Source organism: Sinocyclocheilus grahami, unplaced genomic scaffold (genome assembly GCF_001515645.1).
Source record: "Sinocyclocheilus grahami isolate Dianchi unplaced genomic scaffold, SAMN03320097.WGS_v1.1 scaffold46.1, whole genome shotgun sequence".
In the NCBI taxonomy this organism is placed as follows: domain Eukaryota; kingdom Metazoa; phylum Chordata; class Actinopteri; order Cypriniformes; family Cyprinidae; genus Sinocyclocheilus; species Sinocyclocheilus grahami.
The window spans coordinates 257,216-279,334 of NW_015505225.1; the positions used below are offsets into that span (position 1 = coordinate 257,216).

Here is a 22,119-nt window from a genome sequence, read left to right on the forward strand (position 1 = left end):
TATATATATATATATATATATATATATATATATATATATATATATATATATATATATATTTATAATAATTTAGTAATTTAGTAATTTATATCTTATATTAATAGTAACATAAGAATTTATAATAATTTATTAAATATAACAAAATTAATGTTCATTTATATTTTCTTTGAGAAGTTTATTAAATTGTTACATTTATTAAAATATTGATAATTATTGTTTTAATTGGAACGTTATTAAAAATATTATTAATTAGCATGTCTTAGCATTATGTAACAAAATATCAAACCCAGTTACATTTATTATTGTAGTAAGCCTTTCAAACAAAACATTACAAAAATGTATTAATTAAATTATTAAATGTTTAATAATTTTTCAAACTAAATATGTATTAAATTGTTACATGTATTAAGTTATATTAATATTACAATGCCGTATATATTACAATTATTGTTTGAATTAAAAATGTTATTTAAATTATTATTAATTAGTATTAAAGTCACATTAGTATTACAAGCTTATATATAATAGAATGCTAATTTTTTATTCAATTTTATTAGATTTTTTTATTTCAGTTTTTATTATTATTATTATTTGTTGTTGTTTAAACAAAAAATAAATGTATTGTTACTTAGAATGTCTTTGCATTTACAGTGGTGGTGGCCAAAATTGTTAGAACACCTGACAAATCTGAAAATATTGACCTTTTTTGCCTCCAAAACATGATTTAATTTCATAATGTTTATGAAACGTGCAGATGGTTGCTCTGAGCACAACAAATATCAGATGAAGTGAGTCGTACTGTTTTTATCCACTTTTAACTTTAATATTTGGTATATCCACCTTTTGCAGCAATTACAGCAGCACATCTCTCTGCCATAGTGTCAATATATTTCCTGAGAACTTCAGCACTAATGTTATATCATGCCTTCTGCAACTCAAGCCAAATGCTTTCCTTTGAATGTACAATAGATCTGTCCAGTTTATTTTCCAACTCGCCCCAAATTTGCTCGATGGGGTTTAGTTTTGAACTTTGAAGGGGCCAGTCCATCATTTTCAATATTCCAGCAGATTCCTTCTGTCACAGGTAGTTCCGGCAATAGTTCATTTTATGGGTATTGTAATGGCTAATTCAACCAAAACAACTTAAACCTCTCAAATATGCCAAGTATTCTAACAATTTTGGCCACCACTGTATATAAAATATCAAACAAATTGGCATTTATTTTAGGTAGATTACCAGCTAACTTTTTAATTAAAAATGTATTTTAAAACATTAGAATGTCAAGTAGTATTATATGAATGTACAAAACAAAAGACATGTGTTCCTAAAAAAAAAACATTATTTAGACTTAAACATAGCTTTTTATAAGTGGCTTAAGTGTGCAAAATAAACGTTTTTTGGGGCCGTTGTACGCTTAATTCCTGACCCTCCGCAGAAACAATCCCACTTGATTTTTGTCAGTGAATGTGAATGCTGGCAGAACACTAGGAAATTCCACATCACATTTAGTAAATTGCCTCATGGGCTGTGATTAATCTTGATTCAGCTGCAATTAGATTGTATCAAATTTATATTAAATTATTTCTTCTGTAGGGAGAAAGCACTCAGCTTCGGCTCTTACTCTTAAAAGCCATTCCCACTGCTAACCAGCCACAGTCCCAGACATTTACTCAAAAGAAGTGTCGTGACTTCACCTTTGAGAACAGTGGTGTGGAGGCCGGTGGTCCTCCATTATTTTCCCTGCTTCCATGGCTAGAATTTAGAGAAATGGAGGAATGCAGTGAAGGAATACACACGCTAAAGAGCAAGAGGAACAGAAGTCTCGTCTCGTCTCGATGCACAGAGCTTGTTTTTCACCCTGCCCTCGTCCACAGCAGTGTGTGTTTAAATAAAGCTCTCCGCACACACACAGTGTTTGAGAGAGTTTATTACCTGCTCTCGTCTGGGTCATCAGTGTGACGTGTCTGTCAGCAACAGGAGGGTGATGGAACAGGCCGGGAGGATTGTGTCAACCGTCCAGCAGGACTTGACACACCTTGGGATATTGTGTAGGAGGAACATTAAGGCCAGTCTCCTCTGGCTTAAGCTATCGACGTGCAGGGAATAAGACTCGACCCACTCCTCTTCCAAAATGTCCTGTCAGGAAACTATTTCATGTCTTCCATGTGTTGTTCCGGAAGATGCAGCTGCACTTTTAATCTCAGTTGGGGATGCTGATTTAATTTGATTGATTTGTTATGAAGCATTATATCGGTATCGACGAATATGCCGCCGATATGCCACCGATATGAATTTTTTTTTACAGAACATATAATGCAGATTAAATGCTTCTGAATGGTGTAATTACTTAGTTTGTCCAGCAGAGCATGCTCCATTGTTTGCTACTGGCGACCCAGATCAGTGTAGAGATGCGCGGATGAGCTCAAACTTCACCCGAGTCCGCTGCTTCAAATTATCCGCCCGCCTCCCACCCACACCTATATTTGATCATCGCATTACAATGATTCTAATTCTTAGTTCTGCATGATGATATGATGAATGGACGGTTCATTTTTAACAGCAGATTCAGTGACGTTAGAGACTAGAGCTGATCTGCGCATCATGGCATGCGTCTGCAGCGCATTAAAGCCTGTGTTACGGCCACCGGAGCAGATCGCGGCCACTCAGTCAATGCTGGTGTTTATACCGGCAGCGCCACGGCCCAGAACTCATGCTTATCACATCAGTCACATCACATCAAGAACTTCTTGTATTTTGTCGCGCCACGCTGCTAGCATCCGGTGTAGAATAGAACCCATTATAATCAGTAATGTTGTCTACACTGGATGCAGTAAATTGATGCCTCGTTCTATTTATGACGTGCTGACACAACGTTCAAATGATTTTCAATAGTCGCTTTGTCGCGTTCTGTTGCAGCGCAGACACGGTGTCAGCACAGTTTGTCAGTACAGTCAGTAACGTAGCAGATTGAAAAGTTAGTATCTTTCTGCAGTCCAATAGACGGCAGTGCGGTGGTGGCTTGAGTCTGTTGAATGGTGATTTAACGCAACGTTGTCACCTGGAGAGACTCAATGCTAAAGTAAATAAACAACAATGTCCAATTTTACTCTCGCAATGAGCTTATCATATTCGTTTGCTACATTATTCGTCCGCGATGCAGAAAACATGGACGGAATCGTGGAATCCATTCATAAAAATGTACTGTATTTACTGTATAACGTGGAATTTCATGGAATTTGTCTTATTTTGATGAATAAATAAAAAACAGGTCAGTACATATAGACTGCAAAAAGACTTATTTAAATACAAATGTTCTGCATGTTTATTTGATTACCAGAAAATACACAACACAGAATTTGTGAAAACATTTTTATTCATTATTATTATTTATTCATTTTAGATGTATACATTTGGGAACGCTGAGCTTCCTGCATAAACCTGCCCCTGTTGGTTTGATAGTAGCTTGCTTGCCCTACATAGTTACCTTGTTTAATTTCTTAATTCAAGTTATGTATATTTTGTTCTATTTGTGTTAAGTTATTTATAATAAGTGAAGTGAAGTTGATCAGTTGAACTGATGTCAGTCTCATTTTGAATAATAAAGTTTATTGTTAAATTGTTAAATACCCTGCCACCACTACATAGGCCTATGTTTGATCACCAAATTTGAGTTATCATTGTCCGATATATCCGATATATATCGATATCTGTCTTTTTTTACACTCTAATATCGGTATCGGCATCGGTCCCCCAAAAAACCCTGTCGGTCGGGCTCTAATATTCATATTATATTTAATTTTAATCGATTTTATAAATGCATTTTTTTAATTGTAGCAATACTTTTTTGTATTGAATGAAGATTGAATATGGTTGAAAGCAAACAAATATATGCAGCAATAAATGCATAATAAATTGTAATTTTTTTGTTTATTATTTTGAGGCAGGGGTTTTCAAAGTTTTTGATGACAAGGACCTTATAATAATTTATTTCACATATAAAGACCCATTTATGCTGTGTATAATAATATTACCGTAGACATTTTGAAGACAGTATGCTAAAAATAGTGCTGTCAATTTCCAACCAGTCTTTAGAAAGCACAAAATTAAATTCAATGTATGCATTGTTTGAAAATTAATATTACATTATATATTATATTATATTATAAAGATCATCTTGTTTTAAAGATGTTTTAATGTTTTTACTGTAAATCACTTGATAAAATGCTGCATTGATAAAGTAGAAAATGGGAAAAAATGCATTAAACAATGAATTCATATCGTAATCGAAAAATTGACAGTCCCATAAAATATACTTTGTTAAAAAAAAAATCTCCAAAATTGGACACTTCTGGCCCCTTATGTCCTCATGGGATGAAAATGTGATATAAAGAACTCAATGCATATTAGCTACATGCTAAACCAACTAGTTACCACACTGATTTTTAACCATTTTGTCCATTTTGTGTAGCTCATGTTTAATAAATATACTGTTTGTACAGGTGAGTGACGGTAGTCTGACGGTGCAGGCCATCACGCGGGAGGACCGGGGGGCCTACAGCTGCCATGCTCACAGTGACCAGGGGGAGGCGCTATATACCACCCGCCTTCTGGTGCAAGGTGAGCATCCACGGATTGCAATGTCTGTGTTGCAAACAAGTCTAGTCTAGTTCAAAAGTGAAGCCAGAGCGTTTCGATCACCCCCAGGTGGCTGGTCCCAGTATAGGTCATAAACCCCGCCCTCTCCATGTAATCTAATCAAATTAAATAATTACATTTTAATTCAAAACATTTTTTTCCAAAGATGGTTTTCGTCATTTTATGTAGTTTTTACCACGCTGATGTAAGTTCAAGTATTTGCTTTTTAAATACGTTTTGTTTTAATTGAGTATATCGCGAAAAGCAAACAAAACACCTACAGAGTGCACGCACACATTACGTGATGAAGTCAAGTTAGTAAGTTAAAGGGGTCATATGATGTTGCTAAAAATAACATTATTTTGTGTATTTGGTGTAATGAAATGTGTTTATGCGGTTTAAGGTTAAAAACACATTATTTTCCACATACTGTACATTAATGTTTCTCCTCTATGCCCCGCCTTTCTGAAATGCGTCGATTTTTACAAAGCTCATCGGTCTGAAAAGCGAGGTGTGCTGTGATTGGCCAGCTATCCAGTGCGTTGTGATTAGCTGAATACCTCAAGTGTGTGACGGAAATGTTACACCCCTTACCATATTGTGATGCCCTGTCCGGCCGGAGCGACGAGACAAAAACATTAAAACCCATTATAAACGAGGCATTTGTTGCATCCAGTGGGGACATAATTATGAATTATAATGACTTATACTGTCTTTTTACGCGTTGCGTTGCATCGCGCCGCGTAAACATAAAACATGTCTGCATTTGTGATCGGAGAAATGACAAACAACAAGTGCTACTCTACATTGCTCAAAAATCGCGTTTGAATCGTCAGTGGCAAATTCTTTAAATGAAAATGTATTTATAGTCTGTGAGTCAGAACAGCCGGCATTGTAGTCTACTCTTCCAGGATCAGGAAACAGTCCTCCATAAAATGCTCTGCACACATCTGAACTGTTCTGGAACAGTGTTGTAAATACAACTTAACCACTGATTTCTAGTCGTGTCCTCTTTTGGAAGGCCAAACAAAGTAGTTTCACTTTCACAACGAAACACACGGTGGGCTTGAGTGAGCGGCGGCTGCCGGGCTTGAGAACGGCGCGGCCGGTGGGTTTGCGGCAACCACATGTGACGACTCCGGGCTGGACTCTGCTTCGTCCACGGTGAAAGCCGATCCGGCGATTCACAGCGCGAAGTTGATGTATTTCCTCAGCGACCAGCACGGATCAGCTCTAGGCATGACGAAGCGGATATCGTCCTCTTTTGGAAGGCCAAACAAAGTAGTTTAGCTTTCACAACGAAACACTGCGTCTTCATGACATGGCGGCGGCAACAATACTACAGCGAGAATAAAAGTTACGCCTTCTTTCTTTGCCTGAACATTTGGGCAGCGTTATGCAAATCTTCCCACATCGTGACGTAGACATGTGGGGGCGCGTTAGAACGAGCCGTTTTAGGTAGGCGTGGTTGAGATAAAAATATCTCTTTGGATTTGAGACTTTAGTCTTTGCAACTTTACAGATCTTCTTTATGCACCAAGAGCTTGTAACACTTCAAAGAGAAAGGAAAAATTGAAATCGCATCATATGACCCCTTTAACATAGGTTAAACTAGTATGCGCATGCATTTAGAGTGCCTTTTCACCGCATGAATCAGTCTATTAAAATGCATTTAGAATTCACATAATTCAAGATATGGGGGCAGAAAATGTATATATTTATATCATTTCATATAGTTAATATCACATGAAGAGTGCCGTTTTTTCACCAAAAGTCAGCATGATTACAAATGTGATATAGATTTGATACAACAGTTCAATAAACAAGAAGTTAACATTAAGAGACTTACGTTTTAGACACCTTATTTCCTGCTTTTGCTCTATTTCGCCAACAAAAATAATTCCAAACACAGCCACAGCACTGTTTTGTGTCTCTGAGCAACATGACGCTGTTTTGTTCCTGAATGAATCTAAAACCAATAAACCAATGAATCAATAAACCTCAGGCTGAAGTAAAAGTAAATTCACGTCTGTACAGTAGAACACAGGAGAAGAAGGTTCAACACTCTTCAGTAATAAAAAAAAAACAATGAAGCACAAATGTTAGTTTATCTAAAGTCATTTTTGCTTATTAGCATGGTTAAATTGGATTATCAAAGGTCAGCAGCAAAGATATTAGTTAATAAAATGGGATTAGATACATTTGTGATATTTAACATATTTAATTATTGCAGGTTTGCGTCATATTCTGAGTTTGCGTTTCAGTGTTTTAATTCATTTTGAATACTAAATCTGTTTTGTTGTGAGTGGGATGAATTAATGCACATTCACATTTAGTCTAGAACTACATCATGTTCACACAGCGCACACAACGCCTCTGTACTTACGATTTCTCCCAATATGGGGACAGGAGACTTGTCAGTCAATAAATGGGAAAACAAAGTAATTGGCGTTACTTTTAAGAAAAAGTAACTCAGATATTTTCTTGTAAATTAAAAAGTAATGCGTTACTTTACTAGTTACTTGAAAAAGTAATCTGATTACGTAACTCGCATTACTTGTAATGCGTTACCCCCAACACTGATCATAATATTAATTAATATTAAAATTATTATTTATATATTATAATATTATAAATCTGGTTGGTTTGTATTGGTGACGTAATATATAAATGATATGTGTGCGGCCGTGAGACTTGCACGTGGACCATAGTGCGGCCCAGTGGAAAAAACTTCACATTTAAAATATCCTTTCATTTTTTTTTATAATTTCAAACATCAGTTTTATGTTTAAAATATCAAAACATTATTTATGCATTTGTAACTGCAGGTTAAAGTATACCATGTCCCTCAGAGCTGTATTATACAGTGTGTAAATACATCTAAATGCCAGATGTAGCTTCTGTGTTTCCGCTGTATTGCAAAGAAAAATGTTGATACGGATTTCATTTGCTTGGTAACAGCCCAAATGCAAGAATTTGACTCAAAAGATGATGCACACTTATAGAAAAAATGGCTTAAAGGTAAAAATGCCCATAAAATTTATGATTAATAAAAAAAATATATATTAATTTCTATCCCTGCTGTGAACTGACCACAGAGAATATGAAGAATATAAAAAAATTCAGGAGTCAGCTGTCCACAGTAGTGCTTAAGATATCAGCACAATACCACACTCAGCAAAATATAATCTAATTATCATTATCTATAAAATCACAGAAAATATCAAGATATAAATTTTTTTTCAATATCGCACACCCCTAATTTATATTATTTAATTTATATAACAATTTATTCATAATAATTGTTTAAATTAATATAATAATTAATACTTTTGACTCATCCATTTTCTTAAAAATGGTTTAAAGGCTGAAATGTAAAGTTTATCATTTATAAAACTTTTTGTTTTTCTGAAAACTTGTATCTGAACTGTAAATTATGCTTTTTACAGTAATTTTACAGTTTAATATGGTACTCATTGCCCTACCCCGCTCATATGGTATTAATTTGATCTGTGCAGGTCTTAAAAAAGGTCTTAAAAAGTCTTAAATTCGAGCTTAAAAATCCTGCAGAAACCCTAGAGAAGCAAGTAAGCGTTCTTCACTGTCAATATTTGTCCTTTTCTTGCTACTGTGGTCATCACGTCCTGTCGATACTAGGTGAAAAGGTGCAAGGCCCTCGGTGCTCCCTGGTTAATTAGTCTCTTTCAGTGAATCTGTGTATGGACACATCAGTGTTGTCAAAGTCTGGTCTTTCCGTCTCGTCACTCTAAGCACATATGCCGCAGTCAATACGCTCAGTCCGCTCCATCTGCATAGATCACTTCCTGTCACTCAGCTCCTAATGGAGCCTTCCAGTAGAAGCTGTTTACAGCCCTGCTCGGAGTGATGGAGGTGATATACTGCAGGTTTACAGTAACCGCTCATGTCTTGTACACACTCATTCGCCTTCAGAGTGGCTTGTTTATTTAATAACTATGCTATCAGCATTCACAATAATTCGATATTTTCTGTTTTCATTCTGTGGACCAGCATCTATTTTCCCCCCACACACACAAAAAAAACATAGTTATGACATAATTATGACAAAAAGTTCAAATTGAGATACTATGTCATTATTATAACATAAAAAGAATCAAATTATGAGATACTCTTTAGGACATAAAAAGACAAAATGTCAAAAGTAAAAAATATACAATTAATAATAATTATGACATTTTATCTCAATTTTGACTTTTATCCCATGACATAAAAAGTCATCATTTTGACATGTTGTAGTTAGGACATAAAAAAAATCAAAAGTACGAGATACTAAGTCATACAGTAATCATGATATATGACATTAATATAACTTAGTATCTCATAGGTTTGACTTAAAAATTTGAAAGATCTAATACTTTTTATATAAATATTGAAATTTGATCTAAATTTTGACATTTTCTTATGATTCCTACTTAATTTTTTCATAATGTATACTTTTATAATGGACTTTATAATTATTACTTTGTATATCATAGTTTTGACTTTTCATCTCAACCATGACTCAGTATCTCATAATTTATGTATTTAATCTCATAATTATGACATTTTATCTCATAATTATGATTCACCAAAGCATTTTGTTTTCTTAAATGACAGAAATGGGTCTCCATACCTTTTGGCCTGGCTTCTGAGAACAAGTTAAAAATAATGATTTTAAAGGGATTGTTCATCCAAAAATAAAAATTTTCATTCGAAACCTGTATAAGTTTCTTTCTTATGTTGAACACAAAAGATGATATTCTGAAGAATGCTGGTAATCAAACAATTGATGGTTCCCAATTGACTTACATGGTATTTCTTTCCCTATGGAAGTCAATGGGGACCAACAACTGTTTGGTTACCAGCATTCTTCATAAGATCTTCTTTTGTGTTCAACATTTGGAACGTTCCAAACAGTTGGTTTGGAATGACATAAGAGTGAGTAAATTATGACAATATTCACATTTTTGGGTGAACTATTCCTTTAAAGGTAAAAAAATCTGTCATCATCACACTGGTCCATTTAAGCCATGGATCAAACGTCACCTGGAAAAAGATCTGCCTGTCTTGTCTCCTTCATGATGGATTTGAGGGGATCTGTTTGATCATTGTGTGAGTTTCATGCACATGCAAACAGAATAATGGTTGTTCGCTCTGAGTCAGCACCTGGTACTGGTACCACAGTCTCTCCCCATATGGCCTCTGCGTTAGAACAGAATCATGAAGTGGTTCAGTTTATTATCCATGGGCCGTGTACAGTATGACAGCAAACATTAGCAAGCTGCCTGTCACTGGCTTTGTGGCTTTCACTGCAGTCAGATTTATGGCAGTGGAGCATGGCTGTGAATACAGAGCAGCACGCTAACACACAGCCTGTGCTGGGAAACAGAGAATTTAGAGGACGCTTGTGATCACAGAGCACCAGGAAACATCGTGGAGCTTCTTGTCCATACTCACAACATAACCTGCTAAGAGCTGGCTTTTATATACTGAATAGTAACAATATATGTGTGATGATTTGCTGGCGAAAAATGAAGCAAGGTCTTGAATATTACTATAATTTTAATGCAGGGCTTTCAAAACTATTTAATATTTTTCCCTAAATTAGTGAAAGCTAATGTATGAAAGCTGTGATTTCATTCATAAAGACCAATTTATGCTGTTTGTAAAATATTAAGGTTAAAATTATATAAAGAAATGGTTGTTTTCAAAAGAATCTGCTTTTATTCTGATACAGTATTAAAGACAATGCAAATTATTATTTAAAATTATCTAGATAAAATATCCTTTGCATAACGTTGACATCTTTTTTTCTGATCATTCACATCATTGTGATAATATTTAAAACAAGACTGTCAATATAATTAAATAATCGTGATTTATCTCATATGATAAATATCTTGGTAGCTTTTATAACCCTAAAAATTTTTTTTTAAAACACATTGACCCCTGTTTTAATGCATTTTTTTTTGCTTTTGCTTTTTACTTGGACATTCAATTTCTAAGAGACCTAGACATTAGACTTATTTTGCGATATTTTGGTGTGAGATTTTGTAACAAGATAATCCGAATAAGAATAATTTAATTAATTTCTTTGAATCAGATGTAATTGTTCATTTCAAATAAATTAGTTATATTAAAAAATCTTTTAGTATATGTTATGTTTTGTGTGTAAATATATATATATTTTTTTATAGACACACATTATTTATTTTTATTAGATTTTAATTGCATTATACTTTTTGAATTCACTTGGCAACAATGTCTGCTTATGTCACGGGCAGAGTGTTCAAGAGAGCAGGCAGAACGACGAAGATAATAACATTTAATAAATTGACAACAGGAAATCCAGACAGGGTAGACATCAACATTCACAATAACCAACATACTAGAATGCAACAGACAGGAACTGATATAGGGTGGATAACGAGGGGCAGACAGGTGAGCACAATGAGGTGATTAATAATGAGAACAGGAAAAACCAAATAAGGACACAGAGGGAGAAACTACAATCAACAGTCCACAGGGGTGTGACAGATCGCCCCCCTCCCGGAAGGTGCGTTCTCGCGCCGTGGAGAGGGACAAAGGAGTGGATGTGGGATGGTGACAGGGGAAGGCAAAGGGCTGGCAGGCAGACATGATAGGTGGAGGCTCCGGCAGAGGACGGATATTCGGGAGGAGGCCGGCAGACAGAGACCAGGGGGGCGACGAAGGAGGGAGGAGACAGGGGGGACCCGGAGCAGGAGGAGCTCAGCAGGACCCAGGCCACAGCCATAACAGCGGCCCATGGTGGGAGGAGCCATGGAGGAGGGATAGCTGCTGACTCCAGGGGGCCGATCAACGGCGGCTGAGCAGGTGGAGGAGGAGCCCGAGGCGGAGACGGAGAGCCAACGAGCCAGGGGGATGCGAGGATCCCGGGGGGCCAGGGTGGAGCCGAGGGCTCTGGCGACGGAGGCGGAGATCCAGAGATCCGCGGCGGAGCCGGAGTGACTGAGGACCAAGGTGGAGCTGGCGGGAAGGAGCCCAACGGAGCTGGTGGGAGAGAGCGACGAGGCGCAGCCAGAGGAGAGGAGTCCAGAGGCGATGGCGGGTTGACGCCCGACCAAGGCGGAGTCGGAGGGACGAGGGAGGCCGGTGGAGCTGATGGATCGATGGGTGACGGTGGAGGCGAGGGAGCTAGGAGCCGAGGTGGAGCCACTGGGTTTACGGGCCGAGGCAGAGTCCGGGCCTCGGAGGCGGAGGTGAGGGAGACTCCAACCACGGTGTCGCTGGGGGATGGCAGTCCCGCGGGGCTCGCACCACAATGATGGTGGGCTGAGGGCGAGCAGAGGGGCTGCCAGATGACGGCGGTGGAGGAGGCTGGAGTGGGTGGGAGGGCGGACATTTTCGAGGAGCGGGCACTGGAGCGAGCTCTTAGGCTGGAGCCCTTCCTGGGTTTAACAAGAAATCAGGAGCCCTTCCTGGGCTGAACTGGGGATCAGGAGCCCTTCCTGGGCTGAACTGGGGATCTGGAGCCCTTCCTAGGCTCGACAGGGGATTGGGAGCCCTTGCTAGGCTCGACAGGGGATCGGGAGCCCTTCCTGGGCTAAACCGTGGATTCCGAGGTCTCTCCTCTTCGTTTTGGAGGACCAAAGGACCATCCCCGGACAACTGCGCTCGTGTGGTGGCGTTAAGTCCAACTTGATAGAATGAGCAGAGGCAGTTGTCCGGGTAGTGCGTGAGGTGAGCCAGGGACAGAAAGTTGTTCGTGTGGTCCTCAAGAGAGCGTTCCCCCTGCTCCAGCAGCAGGATTTGGAAGGCGGGGTAATCCATAACACGAAAATAAAAACTGACAAAAACCGGGGAAAAAAACGAGGGGAAAGACGCCGCTATACTTTACTTGAGGTTCGGTTATTCTGTCACGGGCAGGGTGTTCAAGAGAGCAGGCAGGACGACGAAGATGACGAAACCAATAACATTTAATAAATTGACAACAGGAAATCCAGACAGGGTAGACATCAACATTCACAATAACTGACAAACTAGAATACAAGAGACAGGAACTGATATAGGGCAGATAACGAGGGGCAGACAGGTGAGCACAATGAGGTGATTAACTAATAATGAGAACAGGAACAACCAAATAAGGACACAGAGGGAGAAACTACAATCAACAGTCCACAGGGGTGTGACAGCTTAATTGAATTGATGGATTAAATCTTACCGATTCAAGCCACTCCGAGTACATAAACATTGAAACTGAATATCTGATCATATATATAAGCAATATCATCTGCCCTACCTGGAATTTAGAGCTTTAGTTGGAGTGATTTAGAAGAGGATCGTCTGCTCTTGTCTGAGTACTGCAGAGTCAGATGGAGACACATATGAACTGTGCCGAGCCAAAATTGCCTTGGCCATGGGCTGTTTTGTTTAGTAAACTAGCAATATTGTTTTTACAAAAAGCAATATTCTCATGAAGCCTCTGGAGAGGCACTCTAGTTAAAACCTGCTTCAATACCTGCTTCAACAACACGAGTGCGAGCAAAGCCAGGGATATTTTTAGACGCTTTCAAGTGATGCCTTTTGCGATTTCATTTTAATAAGCAAAGCTGCGCTACTGTCAATAATCCCCTTAGATGCAGTGTCATTTACTGCACATTAAGGAAACATCCAGGAAGCTCTCAGCATAGTCCACACATTAAGATTAGAAGATATTTCACAGCTAGTCATGGGTTTGTTTGTGCAAAGAGTAGCACTCATGCTGGATCTTTCTGCAGAGCACCCACAAATCTCACAGCGGTCCGAGTGTCACGACAGTATTCCTGCCTACCCACACGTCTAATTAAAAGTCTATTGGCAATTTCAGTGACAGCCTCTTGTGGGAAGGATAATATTCTCTTTGGGAAGGTCTGGCAGTAGTATCCTTGCTGTCTTTATTAGACGGGTTTATATACACACATAAACATGGAGGAGAATTAGGATAATTGCAAGGAATAGGCCTACCACATCTGTGGCATGCTGTTGATTACCACAGACAATAATTCCTTTCCCTTGTGTATATAAACAAAAATGAAATGTGTTTGCACTTGCAGCAAATACGCTAAGAAACAGAAAGTTAGCAGGCAAACGGCTGGCACACTGTCACACTGTTTTGAAGGTATAACCACTTTAACAGGTTAGCATTAGCATGCTAGCTTGTTAACATTGAGTTTACAGATTGTCATTTAGACAACTAATTTTGTTTAATTAGTCTTATATTGTAATTAGTTGTTCTTGATTAGTTGTTATTTGTTTGGCACAAAACCAGAGAACAAATGGAAGGGGAAGCAGGAACTATAGAATAGAGGGCGGGGTTTTATTTTTGCGCTCCTCTTCTCATCTTTCACTCGCAGCAAACGAATGGTTGAAGGGGCATGGTTAAGCGAATTCTGCCCAAGCCATGGCCAAGCCGTCAAACTGACGTCATCAGAGAAGAAATGCCATTCCAGAGCGGAAGCAAATGATTAGATTTTGATTAAAGATTACGAAGACAAATAATTTTCTTCAGTGGATTAACTTGCACAGATTAATTTTTCACCTTAAAACTAGCAATGTGTGGTAACAAAATTAATATTGTAAAATTTCATTCGGACTTTAAGATGGTAAAATTGAGCTGAATGCTAGTTATTTGCCATCAGCTCAAATAAAAATTACATCTCACAGATGTGTCTTTATTTTTGACACTGTGTAATTTTAACGGTAAAATATTGTAAAAACGCTATGGGAAAAAAACGTTCACAGTAGGTTAACAGAAAGTTCCCATACTATATATAGGGAAAAACTGTAAAAGATCTAACCAGACATTTCATGTAATTTTACAGTAAAATGCTGTTAATTGTAGTTTTTAGAAGTAAAAAAGAGAAAATCAATGTATAATTTTCTAAAACTGTAAAGTGATATTCCCAGAATTCCCTGCATGACACTTCACATTTGAGAGTGTTTTGTTTGAATAATCATGTTACTTAATGGTTTTATCAGTTAGGTACTTTAGGATTTTATGGTACATCTTCTGTTGTTTAATAATTATTTATTGCATTATTTATGCATCATGTGTGTTACCATGATGGTGTGTTGTGTTTGCATGAATGACTCTGTGCACCTTCTGTATATTAGTATATACTTCAACTTGTGGAAAAGCTACTTGTGATGAACTTTGATATTTCTGTATTTTTTTTACAAAATTATTCTGGCAAACACAAATGACAAAATTATTTTGTAAAAACTACAGTTTTTTTACAGTGCATAACTGTTACTGTATATATCATAATTGTAACTTTAATTCACAAATGTGTCTATCTCATAAACATCAACCATTTATCTTACAGGTGTCTTTCTCAGAATGTACATGTAATTTTATATCTCATAAATGCAAATTTATTTCTTGCAAATATAAATTTACTTCGCATAATTGAAACACCTTGTAATTACAAATTTGACTGTACAATTGCGACTTTCTCAATTGTGACTTTATATCTCACAGTTACGATTATATTTCTTATAATTTACACTTTACATCTCAGAACTGTGACTTTGTCTCAAAAAATTCTCATAATGCTTCCCTCACAATTGCAACTTTACATACAACATTAGTCTAAACAATAACCCTAATTCTTCTGTTTTGATTTTTGCTTATTTGTCTGTCTATAACCCTTGTCGCTGTTTGCTTCCACCAGGTCCTCCATACATCGTGTCACCACCTGAGAACATCACTGTTAACATATCCCAGAATGCCCAATTTACGTGCCAAGCAGAGGCGTATCCTGGCAACCTGACCTATACCTGGTACTGGGAGGAGGACAACGTCTACTTCAAGAAGTAAAGTTATGATCGAGTTCACTACTGTGCCAAGTCTCAGAGTCTTGAACACAGAAGCTGCTGCTGTGTGTGTGTGTGTGTGTGTGTGTGTGTGTGCATCAGTCGGTTTTAGATTAGAGTCACATATATTTTTAGACCCAGAATCCCTGAATCTCAAGCCCTCTACAGCTGCATTAAGGCAAATGCTAGCGCAGTGACGCGGAGGCGCACACAGCAGGTTTTTATGCCGGGATGGGAACATCTTGTGACACTGTGCTTGTGTCATCACATGCCTAAAAAACATGCTGATCAACTGAAGCCGAGCCAAAGCTGTTCTGACTCCCCCAAGCGTGGCCGTATTGACCCTCTGTATGCAGGGCTGTAGTCTGTTCCTCTCTGTGGAAACAGGCCAGAATAGTGTTTCGAAATAACGGTTTCCGGTACTATTGAACTGTGAGGGGCGGACGGATGCTCATGGGAATATTCATACTGCTGGCCAATTTACCACTTTGTGTAAGAAACATTTTAGTAGACACCGATATTTGTAAAATTAACCATAAGAATTAACTTTTTTTTTATGCTTCGAAGTGATTTTTTTGTCTGCAGACATACATACATCCTCAGGGTTGTAGATTATGAAGTCTAAAGCAGTACTGCAGGGGGTTTGCCAAATATGATCTAATCTAATCTAAAATTATTAAATTTTATTTAATTTGATTTGTTTTATTGTTTATTTATTAAAAAATTTTTGTGAAAAGAACAAAGTTTATTGATGGAAAAAAAATATAAAGTTAACTTCAACCAAAGCCAAAGTTAAGAAGCTAAAATTCAACTGAATGCCATTTCCCATCAATTATATATATATATAGATAAAAGTGTCTGCTAAATGACCAAATGTAAATGTAATATATGTCTTTATTTTAAATATGTCTATATAATTGCAATAACTGCAGTTTTATACCTCTCAAATGTATCTAGTTCCCATAATTGCAACTACATTATGCAGTTGCAACTTTTTATAACTTACAAATGTCTCATACATTTCTCATAATTAAGATTTGATCTCATAATTGTTTTTTATCCAACATTATTACTCTCATTACTTTGACAATGTCTTACAATTTTGTCTCGCGATTTTATTTCTCATAATTGTGACTTTACGCTCAGAGTTTTGTCTGTCTCCAAATTTCAATCTCATACTTGTTGAAATTGCTACTTTCTCCCGAATGTTTCATTATATAATATTTGTGACTTTCTCAATCTTGCTTTTTAGTTATATCACAATCATGATTTTTTCGTAACTGTGACTTTATATATCACAGCTGCAATTTTATTTATCACAATTGTGACTTTATATCAGATTTTTCAAAATGTCATACTTGCGACTTTCCCTTTATTGCACTCCTCATCTATATCTCAGAAATGTAGCTTTAATTCTTGTGACTGTTTTGATGTTTATTTTTCATCAACAAGTATAACGTTCATTTAAAACTTTCTCACAATGACCTTTTTTATTATTCACTCTGAGGCAGAAACAGACTGCCATAATAATGAGTCATTGTAACAGCCTCAGTTCTTCTCGGTGTACAAACACGTTTAATAATATTTTTCAAACGGATCATCTCTCTTCTCTTCCCTGCAGTGATCTGAAGCTCCGTGTTCGCATCTTTATTGACGGAACCCTCATTATCTACAGAGTGAAGCCAGAGGATGCTGGGAAATACACCTGCAGCCCAAGTAACAGTCTGGGCATCTCCCCCTCTGCTTCAGCTTACCTGACCCTGCAATGTGAGTTTCACCTTCAACCTCTTAAAGAGCCTGCAGCATCAGGCCTGCGTTTGAAATCTCAGTGTATGTCCTGTGTGCCTTTGAGGTGTTTTATGTCAAGTATACTATCATCAGAGCGGGTAATTGATGTCTGTCACGTACAGGGACAGAGCTATTTACACCCTTTGAGATGCTGTTGTGGCTGCCAGGCATCTTAGATGTTCTAGTTGCTAGTCTAGTTGCTGCCTTTCTCTGGAGGGTTTGAGAGCTCGCTTCCATCTGCACCAGGACTCTTGTGGTGCTGCAGGAAGTGGTGGATAAGCCCCGAGTCTGAGCTGCCTCTGTTTCTGTCTGTCTGTCTGTCTGTCTCTCTTGGATAGAAAAGACAGATTGGAGAAGCCTTACATACTGCGGTCACCATGAAAAATTGGAATTGTGACAGTTATAAATGACAGCCAAGAGTTGTCACTGAAGCAACTTCAATTCATTATTAGAAAACAAATAGTTCCAGCTCTGAATTCTAAAAGGAAGCCGCTGTAACACAGACAAAATACACAGATGTTAATGCAAATCAATGCTCCAAGCCTACAATATCACCTACAGTTAAATATTGAGGTTATCATAATTAAGAAATATAATTATTTGAATTGACAACCTTGTGACTATATAATAAACATGTTCCGTTTCAGTGTTTTAATGCATTTTGGGTGTTCTATATATCATTTCTCTATATTATATTATATTATATTATATTATATTATATTATATTATATTATATTATATTATATTATATTATATTATATTATATTATAAAATTATAATTATTTGTACTGACATCCTTGTCACTGCATAATAAACATTTTCTTTTATATACACACACACACACACACATAAAATTCAAAGTGCATTAGTTAAAGGGGTCATATGATGCGATTTAAATTTTTCTTTTCTCTTTGGAGTGTTACAAGCTCTTATCATGAATTGATCTGCTACTTCCCAACATGACAGTCATTTTGAACCCTGACTGCACTTGCTTACTGTGAAATCACAAGATCTTTTAACTCATCAGAGATGAATGTATTCCCTCTGTCTCTGTCGCGCTCCGAGAGGAATGAAAGAGATCCTCAGATGTGCTCTCGCTCTCTCTTCCAAACGGCTTTACATTGCATACTGTCTAAAAGCTTTAGTACTGCACACTAACAAAGGGCAAAACAGCAGCTATATACATTTATATTTTTTCAAAAATTATACAATTGAAAATGTTACATTATTTATACAAATAATTCAAACAATATTAATATTATCTATCTATTTTTCAGTAGTTTTAACTGCTAAGCAATACGCTCTGATAAAAAAACAAACAAACAAACAATTTATATAAGAATATTTATAACAAACATAAATTATACAATATAAAATAATTTGTTATATAAATTATGTTATTATTTATATAACATTTCATATTATATACATTTAACATATACATGTATACTAGGGATGTAACGATTAACCGCGAGCCGGTTGAAAATCGATTAAAATATGTGACGATTCAAATCGGTTGAGATGCTAAACAAATCGCGATTCATTTAGTTTATATGAATGCATGTCTGAGGGGAACTTACTGTCTTTAGATAAGTTTAGATGGTATTTTTTCTTTTCATCTTGCCTCTGTCTAATGCATATTAAAGTTCATAAGTGCAGCGCTGCTTTGTTTACAGCGGAAACCAAGGAAATACTTTAAGCGCCACCTGCTGGCAGAGAGTGAATCTGCGTCTCATTCAGCTCGTCTGCTGTTTCATGCAGATGTTTTTATAATAAGTCAAACCATTCTGTTTTTGCTTCAAATTTCGAAATTATACAATCTAATTTAGATTAAAAACTGCTCATGTTGCATGTATGCAGCATCTTTGTTTGGATCAAGATTAAAATGCAGTGGTTGCCTCTAATTTTAAAAGGAAAGAGCAGAGACAAAGCCTGATTTTGTTTATATGAAGAGATTTATTTTATTTGTGTTACTTATTTATTTTATTTGGGGCTTGTTTTAAAATTTCAATGTAGTTTTGTTATTTATATTTGCATTATATTTCAATTTTGTCATTTAGCATTATATTATCATTCAAGTCAGCCCTCAGCAGCCCTGTTCTGTAGATGTAGTTGGGTATCTGCCATTTAAAAAAATATATTATAGTTGACCGCTAATGAAAATATTTCAAGCAAGTAATGATTGTTACAACAGGAAGAAAGTGTAATGTGTAGAGAAAATGTGTATTGTCTTGAATGTGAATTTTCAGCAGACAAGGGGGCGTATAGAATTCAAAAGATGGCTTGTTTCTCTCATTTTACCACCCAGAAGAGAATCATCACAGCAGAAAAGAGGTCAGGGGTGACAAGGGATCCTTAATGAATTAACTGAGGGGAAATATAGCCTGGCAGTTTGAAGAGAGAAGAGATTAGCTGTGGAAAAGCACATTATATTGTGTCATATGCCGAGAAGTGGCTGACTGTCTCATTAGCAGCGGCTCCTCTGTGCCGCTGGGGTTGTGCTACATCAGTCAGCGACACCCCAGGGCTGCTGCAGGTGAGAGAACTTCACAGGAAGGGCTTTAAATAACGCTTACATGTTCCGTTACCACACATATCTTACACAGGCTCCCGAACACTGCGATTTTGCAGTGAAAATATGGGAGATGTGTCGATTTAGACTTTCAAATCTATAACTGCTATGAACCATATTATGATGGATAAACAAAATAAAAAGGATAAAGTACTTTGACAGCATAGCGAGACTGATTTGTGGTATCTGCTTTAGCATAACTAACATTATTACCCATGTTCCTCATTCCTGTTTGGACCGTATCTTCTCCGCAGACCCTGCCCGTGTTGTGAACATGCCACCTGTCATCTACGTCCCAAGAAAGTTGCCAGGAATTATACGCTGCCCAGTGGATGCCAACCCTCCAGTTACATCAGTCAGATGGGAGAAAGATGGCTACCCCCTCAGAATCGAGAAGGTCTATAATGCATGGACTTCTGACGTCTGAAATTTCAAGACTCTTGACTGTTTGACAACACTCCAGTTCTCTGATTTATTCTCTCACAGTATCCTGGATGGAGTCAGATGGCAGACGGAAGCATTCGGGTGGCAGAGGTCACTGAAGACTCCCTTGGCACCTACACCTGTGTGCCTTACAATGTCCTAGGTACCATGGGACAGTCCCCTCCGGCCACTCTGGTGCTAAAGGTGAGTCAGTGCATCTTAATTAAAAAGTAAAATTTTTGAGATGTGTTGTGTGGTTTGTGAGGTAAACATCATCATGTGACCCCAGGACCCCCCTTACTTCAACGTGAGGCCCGGGGGGGAGTACCGTCAGGAGGCGGGAAGAGAGCTGGTCATCCCCTGCGCTGCTTCTGGAGACCCTGAGATTCCAACCATCGTATGGAGAAAGGTACCATGACCCACCACAACATTAAAGGGGTCATCGGATGCAAAACTCAGTTTTACATGTTGTTTGAACATAAATGTGTGTTGGCAGTGTGTGTACACAACCACCCTATAATGATAAAAATCCACCCCATGGTATTTTTTTAATCTATAAATAATATCCCCATTTTTAAACCAAGCCATTCTCAGCTTCTTGGCTGTGTGATGTCACACAGACCTAGGCCGCTCCCACGATAGTTGATTGACACGGCCGTCTTAGCTTAGACCCGCCCTGAGTGAGCTGTGAACAGTCCGACTGCCATTTTTTCGATGCCAGAGCAGAGACGTAGACAAGAATGGCTCCTAAGCAATTGAGGTGTTTTGTTGTTGGATGTAATGATGAACATAGCAGTTGTCATTTACTCCCGACATCTGAGCCGCTGAAGACACAGAGGATTAACCCTACTTTCGTTTTTTAAGGGAATGCACCCTCTGATCTACCTAAATACATCTATGTTCCTGCGAATCATTCGTGATCTAGCTTCACATACAGATGAAGTGAGTATAAGGGTTTTTCATGAATCTTTGCAAATCGCCTTTACTAATAATGTGCTAGTTAGCAAGTTTTGCGGCTAAAGTAAACAGTCATATGAGAACGGCTCGTCACCCCACAGAAGAGAGGGGCGGGGTGAGCAGAGCTCATTAGCATGTAAAGGGAAATGCAAGCTGATTTTAGGTAAAAAGGGTGATTTTTACACTACCATTGAGAAATGTTAACCTAGGTATGTTATAGACTTTTCATTAAGACTTTAAAGAATCATATCAAGTTGTGGAAAATGGGCATCCGATGACCCCTTTAAGTATATTATTTTTTCCTTTTCGTAGATAGTTAATCTTGAATTGTTTATTATTGTGTCCTTTGTCAAGGTCGGGAAGCCCAGCCGAAGCAAACATAACATCTTACCAAGTGGTAGCTTGCAATTTGTGTCTCTAAGCAAAGAGGATCATGGGGAGTGGGAATGTGTTGCCACCAATGTAGTAACAAGCATCACTGCCAGCACACGCCTTTTTGTAATAGGTAAATGACTCTTATCTTACTTTCTATCTTCTATCTTACTTATCTATCTGTCTGTCTGTCCTCCATTTTTCTATCTATCTATCTATCTATCTATCTATCTATCTATCGATCTATCTATCTATCGTCTATCTATCTATCTATCTATCTATCTATCTATCTATCTATCTATCTATCTATCTATCTGTCAGTCTGTCTGTCTGTCCTCTATCTATCTATCTATCTATCTATCTATCTATCTATCTATCTATCTATCTATCTATCTATCTATCTATCTATCTATCTATCTGTCTGTCTGTCTGTCTGTCTGTCTGTCTGTCTGTCTGTCTGTCTGTCTGTCTGTCTGTCTATCTATCTATCTATCTATCTATCTATCTATCTATCTAT

At 37.5% G+C, this 22,119-nt stretch overlaps 1 protein-coding gene across 1 annotated transcript in view; it reads left to right on the plus strand.

Annotated features, from left to right (window-relative positions):
* Positions 1-22,119, plus strand: part of LOC107582621 (protein turtle homolog B-like) — a 69,520-nt gene that overhangs the window by 33,080 nt on the left and 14,321 nt on the right. The window contains exons 6-12 of the mRNA XM_016268537.1: positions 4,501-4,618; positions 15,349-15,490; positions 17,112-17,257; positions 20,105-20,247; positions 20,337-20,477; positions 20,563-20,682; positions 21,585-21,735. Coding sequence (XP_016124023.1) covers positions 4,501-4,618; positions 15,349-15,490; positions 17,112-17,257; positions 20,105-20,247; positions 20,337-20,477; positions 20,563-20,682; positions 21,585-21,735 — 961 coding nt within the window. The remainder of the gene's footprint in view (positions 1-4,500; positions 4,619-15,348; positions 15,491-17,111; positions 17,258-20,104; positions 20,248-20,336; positions 20,478-20,562; positions 20,683-21,584; positions 21,736-22,119) is intronic.